This window comes from Battus philenor, unplaced genomic scaffold, assembly GCF_028537555.1.
Source record: "Battus philenor isolate CCGP_79_NKW_IND1 unplaced genomic scaffold, ilBatPhil1.0.hap1 SCAF_20, whole genome shotgun sequence".
NCBI lineage: Eukaryota > Metazoa > Arthropoda > Insecta > Lepidoptera > Papilionidae > Battus > Battus philenor.
In genome coordinates this window covers 13,567,674-13,583,787 of record NW_027181683.1, presented here as the reverse complement: position 1 = coordinate 13,583,787, position 16,114 = coordinate 13,567,674, and the positions used below count along the sequence as shown (strand labels likewise).

General features: G+C 49.8%; 1 protein-coding gene across 2 annotated transcripts; it reads right to left on the bottom strand.

Moving 5' to 3' along the window:
- Positions 1–3,826: 3,826 nt before the first annotated feature.
- Positions 3,827–12,331, bottom strand: Hmgcr (HMG coenzyme A reductase). Of its 2 annotated transcripts, none has more exons than XM_068766200.1 (2): positions 12,167–12,331; positions 3,827–6,673 (listed from the first exon to the last, which is right to left on the bottom strand). In XM_068766200.1, exon 2 carries the CDS (start codon positions 6,654–6,656, stop codon positions 4,134–4,136), a length of 2,523 nt encoding a protein of 840 aa, XP_068622301.1. In that variant the 5' UTR covers positions 6,657–6,673; positions 12,167–12,331; the 3' UTR covers positions 3,827–4,133. The 2 variants fall into 2 exon arrangements, with proteins under 2 accessions (XP_068622301.1, XP_068622303.1); XM_068766202.1 differs by lacking the exon at positions 12,167–12,331 and adding an exon at positions 7,882–9,259.
- Positions 12,332–16,114: the final 3,783 nt, after the last annotated feature.

Sequence of the window (16,114 nt, the reverse complement as noted above, 5' to 3'; positions counted from 1 at the left end):
GGGGTTGTGGTTGTTGGCCACAAAAAGGCACAAGAAGAAAAGAAAATATATATTTAATTAATTAAGGGTAGTGGGCAGAAGGACTGGTCTAATTTTGCACCGCAGCTCAGTACTCCCCTGATGGTGGTGGTAGGCAGCCGCACGATCTGCCAGGACTGGTCAGGCGGCAGCAAGTCGAGAGCAGGGAGCGCCGGTCGGTGATAGGATGTATTCGTTTCGGTGCAAGGTTATATGAATTCAACCTCAAATAGTAGGTAATTTTAAGTGTAAAACTCGCACCTGTGAATAAATGTCACTGTTATGATATACATATATAAGTATATGTACAATTTGCTCCGCTGACAGTAAACCCGGAGATGGCTTGCGACGCAGTAAGAGAAGAAGCCGAAAACAGTTGATGTGATTGTTTACTGTCAGAACGGAGTTACAAAATTGAAAACATTGTAAAACAAAAATAGAAAAGATGAACAAATTTAAAAGTTATAATGAATGCATAATGATGGACGTGACCAAGACGTGAATTTATAACGCAAATTCGAATTGGCCCTGGCGCGTGAGTCGTCACGTAGCTGGTGAAAGCAACCGACACAAAGAGAGTGCGTCGGTGCGTGAGACGTCACATAGCTAGCGAACGCGACCGCCGAGGCCAGGGTCCTTCTCCCGGGCAATGGATGTAAACTCTGCTGCAGCCGGTGCGCGGGCGCATTGGAATGTTTGTTATAAAAACAAAGGTCCGCTGAACCGATTGCACGCTTCCACGATCCCGCGCCACTTGAGATGTACCGCTCCCCGCCAAGGGTTAACTTGCAACGTTACACACTGCCGTCCAAAAGTTTGGAAGCGCACTTGTTATTGACCAAAACGAAACACCTGCTATAGGCAGTAAAAAATTGTAATGAATGTTATCTTTGCAGGTTTTTACTGTTGTTTACATATTCAGAAAGGGATTGACGGCTCTCATTGAACATGTTTTACCAATTTATTAGATTTTCACGAAAAAGGTGTTTTATATGTTAGGACTGCGGATGCATTCTTTAGTGAGTTCTAGTGTGCCTGTCGGTGTTCTTTGTTTATATTTAACTTTTTCGGGTCCTGTTTAGTCGCACTTGAGTATTGGCTCGCGCAAGTTGTGACGTTAACATTATCTGTATTCGGAAATTATTGACTACGGTTTTTCCCGCATATTTTCCTCTGAAAATGGGAAAACGCAACAAATCACGCTTGAACAGGGAAGTGCTATTTGTATCCTTCGAGAGGAAAAATACAGTGAACGTCAAGTTGCAGCAAGGCTTAGAACTTCTTTCAAGTGTTCACTACACTCCTGCAAGAAAACAAAAACGGGGATAAACGCAGACAGAAAAAAGCCAGGCAGGCCTGAGACCATAACTACTCAAGGAGATAACTTTAGAGTTCTGTTCAAATGAAATCGACGCTTAACAGCACCACAAGTTACTGCAACAGTGAACAGCACGAGAGAAACGCCCCGCTCAGTACCAACGACTTCTGGCTGCGGCTCTAAAAAAATGTGTTGCTGCTAAGAAGCCCAAATTAACATTTCGACACAAGACAAATAGACTAGAATGGGCAAAGACACATAGAAATTGGACTACAGATCAATGGGAAAATGTTCTATGGAGTGATGAATCGAAATTTCAGATTTTCGGATCCAATAAACGTGTGTTTGTACGCCGATCAAAAGAAGAAAGAGCTTCCGAACCGTGTCCAGTGCTAACAGTGAAACATGGTTGTGGTAGTGTGATGATTTGGGGATGTTTCGGGAACAATAAACCCAGAAATCTTGTGAGGGTAACTGGAAAACTAAACACAGAAGGTTATTTAAAAATTTTTCGACTCAAGACCGTACCATGTGGACTAAAACTGATTGGTCCTGAATTTGCATTTCAGCAAGACAATGATCCTAAGTATTCGTCCTAACCGTGACAAAACTTTTTAAAGAAAAAAAAAACAGATAAAAAGGTTTTAAAGATTATGAAATGGCCATCGCAGTCACCCGCTATGTCTCCAATAGAACTTGTCTGGAATGAACTCGATACTAGAGTGAAACATTGCTCTCCTACTAGCTCAGAACATTTATGGCAGGTATTAGAGAGTGAATGGAACGAGTCAGACGAAGATTATTTTAAGAAGTTAATTAATAGAATGCTCAAAATTTGTGCTGAAATCATTAAAGAAAAAGGTGGTCACTTTGATGAAGATATAATTTGATTAAGTTTCCCATTATTTGGTAATTCTCTCTTTAATCTAAATTACTTTTTGTTAAATTTTTAATTTTTCATTAATATAAGTAACCGAAGATCGTCAAATTTTGTTTTATCTGATTTTACTTTGCTGCTTCCGAACTTTTGGACGGTAGTGTGCATATAGTTTTCGCATAGTTGTAGCATTTATTTGTGTACCCTTGTGCCAGTGGGTCATTGTGACGCATTGTGACCCGCTGCCGCACCAAGTGAAGAATTATGATTTTACTTATCCCAGTCATAGTGTTAAATAAAAATTTTAGGTAAGCTAAGTAGTAATAGCTTCGAGCCATTTCAATTTTGATAGCAGGGAAGTGAATTGCGCAACAATTTATCGAAAAATTGTGTTGCAGTCAGCGCGACGGTGAGGAGCGCGCACGCGCGGGCCAGTTTTATTTAATGTTCCAAGTACACGGGGGCAACCTTTAATAGTTTAAGCAAAATCACGTGTTACTTTATGCGCAATGCAGTTCTCTTAAAGCACAGACTTGTAAAATGTAAGACACGTGGATGATAGACAAATAAATTTTGTGAATTTTCAAGACGATGAATCGTCGCCATTTCAGCCCATAGACGCTCACTGTAAGGCAATGGCCCGCCCCAAAGATATCTATCCTATGTAATGAATGCACAAAGTGTGTGTAAGTGTGAACTACATAAGGCTGTATCCCAGGAATCCTCCCCGCGGCCTGAGATCGCAATGCTGACCTGCACCGCTGGGCAGCGGTAACTGCTCGGTGGGATACGAGGGCTTCCGGTGCGCTGCAGAATTCCGAAATGGACCTCATGCACCAACTAAATGGAAAATTAAAATTGTAATTTTTGGATTCCATGGCTTGTGACTGTGGAACATGAAGTTAGCAAACACGGCCAGAGCTAAAACAGGGTGTGATCATCCATCACCCTAAAGCTAGAGCAATCGCATCTCTAGCCATTCGGCAAAAATTAAGAGAATTTGGTTGAAAGATAATAATTCCATATTCGCTATGTAGCCCTGACCTTGTACGTTTACATTATCGCTTATTTCGGTCTTTTTAGAATTTTTTAGGCGATTTCAGATTAACATTAGGAAAGGTCTGCCAAAACTTATCGCGTTTCATTTATAGGAAATTTCAAAATTTCTACAGCAACAGCATCGTGACACAAGGTGTACTATCGCTAAACATAGAGAAACTCTTAAAAAATTTGTTTCATCTGTGACATGAAACACGAACGCGCTTCGGTTTCATTAGCAGCGCGTGCGCAGAACAAGAGCGAACAATTGCTCTTTTGATCTTTTCTTTATTTTTCTTCAATTCTAGTTTTTGTCCGCGTGGAAACAACGAAATAACATACAAACAACAAATATTCGGCGAACACAAGTGAGCAGGCACCGCCGCGCGCCCCGCCGCAACGCGCACGCGCGCGACTGCCCAAGCTAAGCGTATCATGATAAAAAATATATTTTAACTCTCTAATAAAGTGGCAAAAACATGTTCTCCGCGCATTATTAATATTTTTTTCAATTAACTTAAGCAAGGTCTGCGCAATAGTTTTTGTCTGGCGTGTGGTGAAATAAAAGGCAACCGTAACGTTAATATTTATTCCTTAACAACCCTTACTCCGCGACAGATGCGAGCAGCGCCTCCGGACGAGGACTCCATAGCAACTACGTGGCGTGGAAGACTAACAGCTATATAAATAATTACATTAGGAGCGAGGGCGCGGGCGGGCGCGGCGTCACCAACGCTTACAAACTCAAATGATGAAGAGGTGATGATGATGCGGGCGATTAAGTAGCGGTCGGCGCGGACTAATGCGGATTTAATGGCGCCGTGCATTACGCGCGCAGCCGCGCCGCGCGCACGCGGGGAGGGGTGGGAGCCCTCGCGTTCGTTATAACTGCGGCACGCGCAGCGCGAGGCCGTCGTCGGCGGGGGCGGGCGGCGCGGGGGCGGCGCTCTGCACGTTAGCGGTGGAGCGGTTGTGCCGCATGTGCGACTTGACCAGGTCGGAGTTGACGAGCGCGGCCATGAGGCTGAGCTCGCCGGCCAGCACGGTGGCGCAGATGAGCGCGGCCAGGCGCGCCGAGTTCTCCGCGGGGCGCGCGCCCGCTCCGCGCACGCCCAGGATGTCGAGACAGGCGCCCTGCCCCGGCAGAACCGTGCCGCCGCCCACCGTGCCCACTTCGAGCGAGGGCATCGTGCACGTCACGTACAGGTCGTCGCCGCCGTCGCCGCACACCTCCATGCTCGTGGAGCAGTTGCTGCTGGTGACGTTCTGCGCGGGGTCCTGCCCCGTGGCGAGGAACAGCGCGGTGACCATGTTGGCGGCGTGCGCGTTGTTGCCGCCCACGGAGCCGGCCAGCGCCGAGCCCGACAGGTTCTTGATCTTGTTGCAGCGCGCGATGGTGCGCGCGTCCGTCTTCAGGATGCTGCGCAGGTTTTCGCCGCTGATGATGGTCTCGCACACGACCCTCTTGCCTCTACCCTTCACCCAGTTGATCGAAGCCGCCTTCTTATCCGAGCAGTAGTTTCCCGAGAGGCTGATCACCTCCATGTCAGGGAAGTAAGTCTTCAACAGCTTGAGGGAGTTCTCCGCTCCCTTGGAGACCATGTTCATGCCCATGGCGTCGCCGGTGGTCGCGCGGAAGCGCAGGTAGAGCGTGGCGCCGTCGACGCCGACGTGCACCTCCTGCAGCTTAGCGAAGCGCGAGGTGGAGTCGAAGGCGTCCTTGACGAGCGCGTAGTTGTCGGGCTGGTCGAGCCACTGGCGGCACTCGTGGGCGCGCACCACGTTGGGCAGGCGCACGGCGGGCGCGCGCGTCATGCCCACGTCCTCCACGACGCTGGTGACGCCGCGCGTGCCGATGGCCTTGGCGCCGCGGTTGGTGGAGGCGACGAGCGCGCCCTCGGTGGTGGCCATGGGAATCATGTAGGCCTTGCCGTCGACGACGAGCGGGCCGGCGTAGCCCACGGGGATGCCCACGTAGCCGATGACGTTCTCGCAGCAGGCGTTGAGCACTTTGCCATAATCGTAGTTGAGGTAGGACAGGCGCGCCAGCGCGTCGGCCGTGCGGAAGCGCGCGCCCACCACGCGGCGCCGCAGCCGCACGCCGCGCAGCGGGTCGCGCAGCAGCGCCTCCAGCCGGTGTAGCGGCACGTGCGACTGCTCCACCAGCATCACCACCTCGTCGTCGCTCAGCGCCGCGCACGCTCCCTCCGCGCGGAAGATCTCCAAGCACTCGGCCGCCGCACGTCGGCGCCCGGCCAGGCGCGTGCCCGACGCGCTGGGCGACAGCACCGGCCAGGCCTCCTCGTCGCCGGCCGCCGGCTCCTCGGTCTGCGTGTTGGCGTCCGCCTTGCTCTCCTCGCCGATCGAGAATTTGGGCTTTTCCTTCTTGACTACCTCCTTGACGGTCATATCGTTCATGTCGATGATCCAGTTCTTCTGCTCCTCGAAGAAAATGAACTTAATGATGAGCGCGCAGAGCAGCGTCGCGATCACGATGTAGTCCGCGCTCACGGAGAACCACTTGACGTATGAGTGGAACAGCACGCCATCGCCGGCGGGCTTCAGCTGGTCGCCGAGCGCGCCGTCGTAGGCACCGCCGTCGCGGCTCCAGGGCCAGCGGCTCGTGAGGTGCACGCACAGCAGCCCGGCAGCCATAATCATTTTGACGCGCTGCACCACGGGGTTCGGCCGCAACTCGTTCTCCGAGAACAGCGCGTCGGCAGCCATCTCCTTGCGGCCCGACGCGAAATCGGCCACGAGCGACAGGCAGGCCGGGTAGAAAGTTACGAAGACCAGGTAGTCCACGAGCAACGCCAGGCACGCGAAGGTGCACAGATGCTCGAGGCGCGGCACGCCCGACAGCCCACCGACGCCGACCAGGAGCACGGCCAGCGCCGTGTCGAGCGTGGCGGCCGGCCCCAGCAGCGCCAGCGCGCGCCCCACGCGTTTTCCTTGGTCCTCGCCGGCGCACCAGCCCGCCTTCGCCATACGCGCACCCCGCGCCACGTCCGCTACCAGCAGGAACAGGAACGGCGCGTCCTTAATGCTGGCCAACTCGCTCCAGAACAAACTCGCGAGCGCCGACGTGAAGATGAAGCTGGCGAAGGTGGAGAAGACGCCGGCTATGATGAGCAGGTGCTTGGAGGCGATCTTCTGCAGGTTGGAGATCTGGTAGTAGGCGTAGAGCAGCGCGGCGCAGCGCACGAAGGTCATGACCACGGCGTCCGCGTTCTGGTACTCGGCCTCGAGGCCCGGGCAGGCGCGCGCCCAGCCCGCGCAGCGCTGCACGCGCGCCGCCCCGCCGCGCTCCACGCTGGCCGCGCACGCCAGCAGCGCCAGCGTCGCCACGATCACCTCCCACTGGTGCCGCGCGCAGAATTCACCGTGCGCGCCCCACACGCGCATGGCTACGGACGCTGCTCCTGCAACAGGCGCGCTTTACTTACTCAAGTGTCCTGACACTAAGGAGAACGGTCTCTGCAAACTCACCCAGTACGGACATAGTTTAACACATTATTATGAGGCGATGGTATATTTGATAGAAAAATAACCTTTATATCACACATTGAATACAAAATCACTAAATCGAATAAAACGCTTGTTTCCGTAATAACAAATATCGAGGCTTTCAAGAGAAGTTCAAGACAAAAATCATGTACCCGGTAAATTCAAAGGTCAAAGCGAGCGACTTTCTCTTTACAAAAGCAGGCGGCTTTGTTGTTTCGGGGTGCAGAGCCCATTCTGTTCAAATAAGCTCACTGATGCTATTACTCCCTAAACTGAACACAAATGTCATAACAAGACCAATAAGGCTCAGGACGTCTTCCCACTGCCTCCCAAATGAAATAACTCTCCTCGGCAGCAGGCCGTCGGTACAGTCTGCCGCATTGTGAACCGCGTCAGTGACAAATTTTGTTTCCGCACTATTTTCCTTATCGATTCAATGAATTTAATGAATACGGACGTTACGAATTGCGCTGCGCTGTTATTGGTTTCATCTGTTTTCTTCGTGAACGTCGGACTGGCTTGCAAGAGGTCGCCCCTCCGTGCGCGCAGCATTACGCGCCCCCGTATAACACGAGCACCCAAAGCGTGTTGTGATCATTACTTGTCTAACAATACAATTAGCTGCGATAATAAAGTACTATTTTAAACGAAATATAAGTGCAAACTAGACCTTACAACCGAACCGACTGCGCGCGGCTCCCCGGGCGTCGTTCATATAATGGACGATACTTACTTTACACTAAACAAAATATTTTGACATAAAATGTGTTACAACAATTTCTAAAGAAAACAATGAAATGAAACTCAAAACGTAAAAAGCGTAACAAGTTGATTTTAGTACAGAGGTCGCGCGCGCACGTGAGTCCTCCGGCCCAGAGGGTGGTGCCTTTTGCCGCGACGGTGCTTGCTGTTGCCGACGAGCGGCCGCGAGAGAGTGTACAAGTTAAATTAAAAGCTTTAAACGCTTCCAATTCGGCCCCTCGAATAAACAAAACGAAACTGATAGCTGAGCGCACCGCGCCGGAGCGGGCCGAGCGGCTTCCCGTTTACCGGCGTCGGTGCTGCAAACGCTTACGTCGGCGATGCCGCCGCGACTGAACTGGAGAGCAGGCGGGAGACTTACGGGATTATACAGGATACGGAGGGCGCGCGTGCGTGGGCTGCGTGCTTTGCGTGCGAATCGTTCGTGCGTGCGGTGCGTGCGGTGCGTGCGGGCGGCGCGGCGGGACTGTGGGCAGCTGCGCAGCGCGTGCCAATTATATATCGCAGCAGCGCAGCGGCCGCGATAACATAATGCGCGCGACATCAATCTCGGACACTTTTTTATATCCGCATTAGCGGCCGCGCGCCGCCGACTTTGAGGAGCGTAGTCTGCCGCTCGTCGGGGGCGGGCGGCGGCGAGCGCGTGCGGCTCGGGCCCAGCGTTTTCTAGTCGCACTACGCGCACCCGTCGAGAGCGTTTTGATGCGCGGCAACAGGCCCGCGCGGGGCGGTGCAGCGCGGCACGTGAGCGCCGCACGTGCTGGTGCTGTGACGTCACGCTAATTATTGCGGCGGCTGCGCCCGAACGTTTTTATGTGGAGAGCAATTAGCGGCGGCGAGTGCGGGGCGTGCGGGGCGCGCGGGGAGCGAGCGCGGCGGGTGACGGATGGCCGTGCCATAAGACAGCATTAAGGAAGCCGCCGGGCTCTTCCGGCCGCGCGCGTGCCGCGCACATTAACGACGCGCGTCTAAATGGTATCGCGCGAAAAACCAAACAAAAAATGCATTGCGTTGATTAATTTATTTATTTTTTGCGCCGAGTTTTTTTGAATGCAAATGCTCCGCGCCCGAGTCCTCCGGTACGCCACGAGGGCCGCGCGTGCGCCCTCGACCGCGCCCCGCCGCCGCCGCCGCCCGCGCGCAGACGGCACCGCGCCGCGCGGCCCGCTGCACGCGCGTCTGCCGGGTGGACATCGTGGTGAGATGTCGCAACTTTTCCATTTTCATATACAGACGGTCTCTCAAAGCAAACAAAGACGGCTATCGCGACAGGGTGCAGTGTCGTCCCGCGCGCCGGCGCTCCGCTCCTTGAGCGAATGCAGGCGCGGCAAGAGGCCGTTCCGCCGGCCGGCCGTAGCGCTTCGCAGGAAAATGCCAACCTGTCGAGACCGTGAACAAACGAAAGCGGGAAGACGCTGACCGGTTCCGTTCCGAGAGCGAGCGCCGGAGCTCCGGGGCCAGTGATCGGGCATCAGCCGCGCGGCGACACGTGAGCCGAGCGGGAGCGCGTGCGCAGTGCATCGACCGCTCGACCATCGGGGAGCACAAGTTGGCGACGTAAATCTCAAACGGGTACATCCGGGCGCGTGCGCTCCGGCAGCGAGATGCGTATCGGCACGCGCACAATGGCCGCCGCGCGCGCGCATTCAAATGCTAACGCGTGACGCTATTGTGAGAGCAAACGATAACGCGCGTCAGCTGCGACGCGCGCAATTACGAGCGCGGTGCGTCAGCGCGCAGGCACCGCGCAGGCACCACTCCGAGCCCCGGCGCACCGAGACAGCACCGCCCTACGAGCTATTCGAGCCGGGCTGCCGCGCCGCAGCCCCAGCGGCGAGGCTACAGCGAGTCCGTTGGACGAGGTGCGCCGAGCGAGGCGTCGTCCGCGGGCTCGTCTCGCCGATCTACAACTACAAGAGCGCGGCGACGTGCCGCGAACACCTAACAATATAATTACCTCTTACCGGAAAACACTAATTAAATTTTAATTATTATTTAATGCATACTTATATTGTTATATTTTTTTCTCGTGCGGCGAGGCACGCGCGCCGCATTGTATTGTTTTTTTGTTTGCAGCGCGCGGCGGCGTACGTCACGCGGCTGCGGTTGGAACTGTAAGTAGCAACTAGCGGCGCGCGCCGAGCTTTGGAGCTTGGCTATCTTAAAAAAACTTCTTGAACGAGACGCCTCTTGCGGCCCGTGCGCGGAATCTGCAAAAAGCTTCCTTCCTTAAGCCGACGCTGAGCAACGGTCATAGCTAGCCGCCAGCCGCGCCGGCGCCGACAGCACCCGCGGACCGCCAGCGGCTGAGCGCTCACTCGAATGTTTCGTGAAAAGACCTTGACGTGTCACACTCGGCCACCTCAAACCGGCAAAGCCTTCAAGCAAACAAAGTCGCTCAACTGTTTCAGCGCGTGTGAAGCACGCACCGGCGCAGGCGACCCCGACTTACTGTTGTGCAAGTCAACCACCTTAGGCTTAGTGTTTATGGTTCGACTGGCTGACGTCGAAGACCTATTATTATCATCAAGCTGCCTTCCGCAATCAAATTGTAGAGTAGTGACTAAACAATACGGCAAATGGAACCGTCACTTTAAGCTGGACAATGGGGACTCATAGGGGCCTCACCCGAACTTCAAATCCTGGCTTCTATTAAATTGGTTTCCTCTAGAAGTCCTGTCCCGGCATGCGCCAGTGGTATATAAATACATGAAAATGGTATGAAGTGGACACACATTAATTGATCATGAGTGAAAAATTTCAACAAAATAATTTAATTACACTTTTACACATGATATACATGGTACAAAGCAAACCACAGCCCAGAGACAATGACAAAATAAAACCATCGTGCATGGCTGATACAACAGTGGCTGTACCACTCACGGTGCCTCCGGGGAGAAAAGACATTTGTGCAGGCGCTGAGCTCAAAGCTGCAGACGAGTTGCAATGTTACTTACGCACACCACCTTTTGAATGATCATTACCCACATGACATACATTCTCTATGTGCTTAAATACAATTAAATGTCTGTTTTAATACTTGTTCAATCTAAAACAGTAAATGATTGCAATCGTAAATGCACTGAAGTGGTTTGTCAGCGTAGGTGCATTTGAGGGGTACAAAAAAGGCTTTCCATTGAGGGAGTGCAGGCCAATGTATCAGTGAGCTGTAGTAAAAGCTAGAGTATATACACAAACAAATTGCAGAAACTGAATGTAAAATCTCTTAGGCGGAACCTATATGAAAATAAAAGCCTAAAATATCTTTTTACAAAGGTTCAGCCCTGAAAATAATGCCTCTCACAGAGCAATTTTATTTATGAATTTTTACAATAGCTTTAAGTAAAATATGACAATGTAATTAAAATGTATACATAAAAATATGCGATATTTAGATAATATTAACCTTTGCACTCGACAGCTCTGCTACAATGGCAATGCAAAGAATTGTAATATTTTAACAAAAATACAAAATATTTAATGTTATTATTTATGGTGTTTAGATCATCATAACATAAACTATTAAAATTTACAACAATGACTTTTCTTTTACTTTTAAGACATCTGTCATTAATTTAAACATGAACATGATTTTTCACTAAAATCACTAAAGTTTCTAGTAATATTAATAAAAAAGACTTGGAGTGCATTGGGCTAAAATCATTGATCAATATTAATAATTTTTGTAAAGAGTAATGTTAGAAAAGTGATGTAATCATAACATTTTAGAAAACTTCTCATCTCATCCATGGTAAGATGCACAAGTAAGAAATTACAAGCATGTCAAATAATTTATTAAATTATACCAAAAAATGAATAATAAACAGTAATTACAAATATGGGTATAAATAACTAAAAATACTTATAGGTATACATGATGGTTTGTTTCATAAAACTTGATTACGTATATTCCAACCGTTGAGCCGTATCTGACACAACCTGCACCGACTGTAGCAAACCTAACAGCCAGAAGCAACTACTGTGAAATAATTTTTCAAAGTTTTAAGTTAATAGCAAAATAATTTGAAAGGTGGTGAAAGTTTCAAAATACAAGAAGCAAGGTCAGGTTTCCTACAAACAAACCAATCAAAATAAAAGAGAAAGCTAACTAGCCATACTTAATTTATGACTGTTAAAGGAATTTTGTTAAAACGGGGTCAATTCTACTTATGTGCACCTTAATACAGTCTCCTTCAGGAGATTTGGAATGTGGACAGCGTCAGTACGGACTGGCGTACTGGGCGTATTCTACTAGTGTGGATGTGTTCGGTGTCACGACACCGTGCCGCCAATGTTCGCGCAATATGTACCAGAAAAAGAAGGTCACGCGTCCGCAGGAGAGAGCCGCGCGGGGCGTGCAGCGCCGCACCCGCTGCGCCGCGCCCGCTGCCCCGCGCCTTCTTTAACATCTTAGGAGTCCAACTGTGGCTCTAAGTCACCCGGACGAGCCCGGAGCAAGGGCCGCGGGACGCTTTAGGAAGCAGCACATCCGAGCCGAACGCGGCGGCTCCCTGCACTCACGGATGCCCACGTACGCTTTTCCAATTATCGGACGTCGTGTACGTCTTCATGTAAACAAGCTCGCGCCCAGTTTTCTCTTTTGGGGTAAATTTTATTAAAACAAAATTATAAGTCAAACTCACCCGCGAATAAAATCGATGCCGATGTCTTAAAATATTCTCAAGACCGGAGCAACCGGCCGAGTAGCAGGATCGCGAACAATCAGTTCTCAAAACCTGAGAATTGTGAAACGATGGTGCTTCGACACACTTTACGTCATCTTCGACGGAGGCGCCTTGACAGACTGACTGACGGCCATAGACTGCCGAGTGTTGCCAAACGCAACGAGCGCGCCGCCGCCGCCGCCGCCGCCGCGCGGCCGCTAGCTCTCGGAGCCACACGCGACGGCGAGCGCGCTGATCATAAATATTCTCAATAATATACTCATTTTGAGATATTTTAAATTTTATCCAATTGTATATATGTAATAATATGAAAATAATTTTAATGCATGAATATTTGCATAATATTAAAGCTGTGAGAAATAAAAACATCTACAGCAGCCACCGTGCCAATGCAATTCGTTGTTCTGTTTATATACATAAATAAAAATCATAAACATGCAAAGATGTTTAGTGCTGTTAACCTTCGTTAGTTTTAAAGCCTTCGACTAAAAATAAATGAGATGAGCAATGTAAAAGGCGGCGACGTCAAAAGAGTGAATACAATTTTGGTAACGCTTCTGGATTCCCTCCAGTGAACCAGTTGCTGAGCAGATGCCCGTCGGGAGCGGACATTCGCGTCGGCGCGAAGGAGCTTATTTGGCTATACTTGTGTCAGTTGAGGTTTTTTTTGCCTTCTATATTCATTACTTATGTAAAAAACTGGTCTTTGTTAATGTCGCTATTTAGCTTGCAAAGTCGGTCTTTCGCGTCAATTGCTGTTGTTGAATATACAGTCGATGAAAGCGCGCTGGGTGTCGCGCCCGGCCCGTGTCTTTAGCCATAAAGTCTTCGTAGTGCGAAGCATTTATGTGCGGCAGTCCAGGACGTCCCGAAAAAAGTATCTCCGCCAACGAACGCATTCGGTTCTGTCGTTGATCCGTTTGCCTCTGATTCATCACCGACTTCGAATTAACTGAACGACGCCGTCGCTCCGCGAGCGCTGGTCGGCGCTGGTTCAACGAACACATTGTGCGTGACGCCGCGCGCCTGGTGCCTGCAATCTCAAAATCCTCTTATCGTTAATACGTTTTCGCCAGCACTGACGTTCCCCCGTAACCGATTTACACGAACACTCTTGAATTACATTTTATATTGGTTTAAAATAGTATTGAAAATTTGCTTACGCAAGGGGAGGATGGTGGATTTTGGTGAGTTTCTGGCAGGACGGCGCTTTGCAAGGAGGCTTCTCTAATTTACTAAGCGCGCCGTTAGCCCCGAACATCGCTCCCAGAAGCGCGCGGAGAATTTAATGAATGAATTTTTAAAACTCTTGAAGTTGGGTTCGCGAACTGTTTATGCATGCATATGTATGTATATATATCTGAATATACCGATATTGTTTATACCGACAGAATAGGTAACTATGTTGCCGCGTGAGCTACTGAAGAAGACATCCTTGCAGAAGCTGATAGTAACAATCGTAACACTGACCCAAAAGACGCAGACCAGCGAGACCAACAGGAACAGTTTTATACAATACATTAAAAACTAAGCGTAGCTAACTGTACAGTAGATTATTTTTTCATGATAATCATTTTCATTTGCACGACCTGCACCTGAACTACAAATGTATGCAGGAGTGTTTATTTTTCCGCGACAGTGCGCTGCGCCCGGTTTCGACCGCGTATTTGTAACGCCTCGATATATTAGATAATCGAATACGTACTTATATACATAAATTGTTTGTTTGATTCATTGGCGCCGATGCGTTTTATCGGCATCAGCTATTATTACAATAACCGTTACAACCGCAACTAATTGCCGGCGTGCTCGCGCGTGCGACGTCATTTAAAGTTGTAAAGTGTACAACGCGCTTTTCCTGAACAGACCGCGCTGACGCGTCAACTCGGAAGTGAACCTTGGCTTCAATGGCAAACGGAGCAGGAAAGACGACTCCCGACAGCTCGCCCGACAACCGGTTGAGGAGTCGTTTAGCTGCGCGAGCGAGCCGGCGACGCGCGCTCGACACTTCACTTTGCACTCCATGCATCGCAGATGTCTGCTGCAATTTTAAATTGTCAACTATTGTCTTATTTCATATTGTCTCATTTCAGAAGTTACGACGGAAGTAGAAAAGGAATGTAAGTTATATAAAGACGATATGTCTACTGTACGCGATACCTACACGCTAATAGCTACTCAGTGGAACAAGTTAGAGAACCAAAAGACTAACCCCGAGTAGACCCCGGCCGGGGGCTGCAACCCGGCCGTGTCGACACGCTATCCCCCCAGTTTCCCCGCGATCTGGGTGTTACCATGCTCTCAAAATTTAATTTCCATCATTTTACGAAAACAATTGCTCAGGTTGTAAAGGTTCTGGTTGTCTGGGAGAAATTGAAACTATGTATCTGTTGTGTGCACAAAAGATATAAATAGTATTAAACAAAATCATTAGAAGGTAGGCTTCCTCTGCATTCGGAAATGCAAGCGCTCTAAAGTTGCTGTACCGCCGCTGCTGCAATTGCAGCGCAGCGTCGTGAGACCCGCGCTGCAAATTATAAAGCCTTGTCATGGCGGATGTTCACCAGAAATATTTGTTCCAACATATAAACAGCGATTTATCACAGGTGTCAAGGTGTTACAGCGGTGGGTGTATAATTTATTTATCAGCAAAACAGCTTTTACGCCTATTCCCTAACGACCTGTATAAATTGACCATTTTCAAATATATTACATTAACCTATATTTTCTATTGGAATATGCCAGGCCAATAGCATCTGGCTGTACAAGGTCTGCAGGAAAATAATGAAATTCAATTTTAATACGCAGTAGTCGGAATTGTGAAAACAATTTTTCTTACTATAGGCATTGATTTTAAACACGGTGTACCGTGCATTCATTACAGAGAACGTACTGTACTTACCCTTTTATAGCTTTTACACCCGCGGACAATAACGCAGTGTATAGAAACATGGATAACATCCTAGAATTGAGGGGCAAATGCCACATCATATAATATTTAATATTTATTTTTATTGTATGCTGTTGTCCCGCAGACAGGCCGCCGATGCGCGAGCGGTTGCATTAGCACACGCCACGGAGTCACGCGCGTGCGCAGGGCTAAGTCCGCGCAGGCCGCGCTCCGATCTGGTGAAACAGTAGTTAATAGAAGTTTCAGGCAAAGCGTTCTCTGCCCTCTGCGCAGTGTGAAACAAGACAAGCGAAAAGTCCCGCACGGTGTTTGCTGCGCGCCACCTCACCCGCCGGGGGAATTAATCATATTATCAAAGTGATGTATAAAAGATATATTTGCTGACGGCTTCGTTACCATTGGTAATAACGTGTGTTTTTATGCTGTACTGATATTGCTCAATCTCTCAGCTCTCTGAGCTCGCGCCAACCAGACGTCTGGTCTGCGCGCAGCAGTACATTACATTAGTGATTATGACAGTTGTGACATGTGACGCGATGCGCCCCGGGACGTCGCTAATTTTTAATTTGAAAATCTTTAGACTATCTGGCTCCCTTTCGGTCGCCAATTCACACTTGTGTTAGATCTAACGAGGAGCGCGTCGGGGAGCATCCCGCCGCCCGCAACTCTGTTAAAGGCGAGAGCGCAGGGCGGAAGTGACTACTATATCGATCACATCGGCATGCTGTGTGAACTGCATCGCACAGCCAATGCCAGAATGGAGCAATGGAAATAAATTATATTTTAAGAGATCCAAATAAGAGTCGGTGGTACGGCACAGGGTGTATTAGTCGAAGGCGTTGTAAAGGTAGAGGCAGGCGACCGCGTAGGCGGCGGGCGACGCGGCGGGCGCGGCGCCGCCGCTCTCGGCGCTCGTCTCGAAGATCTCGCTCTTGCGGAAGCAGTAGCGGCGCAGCGCCATGCGACGCGCGCTTGTGCGGTTGAGCACCTGCACC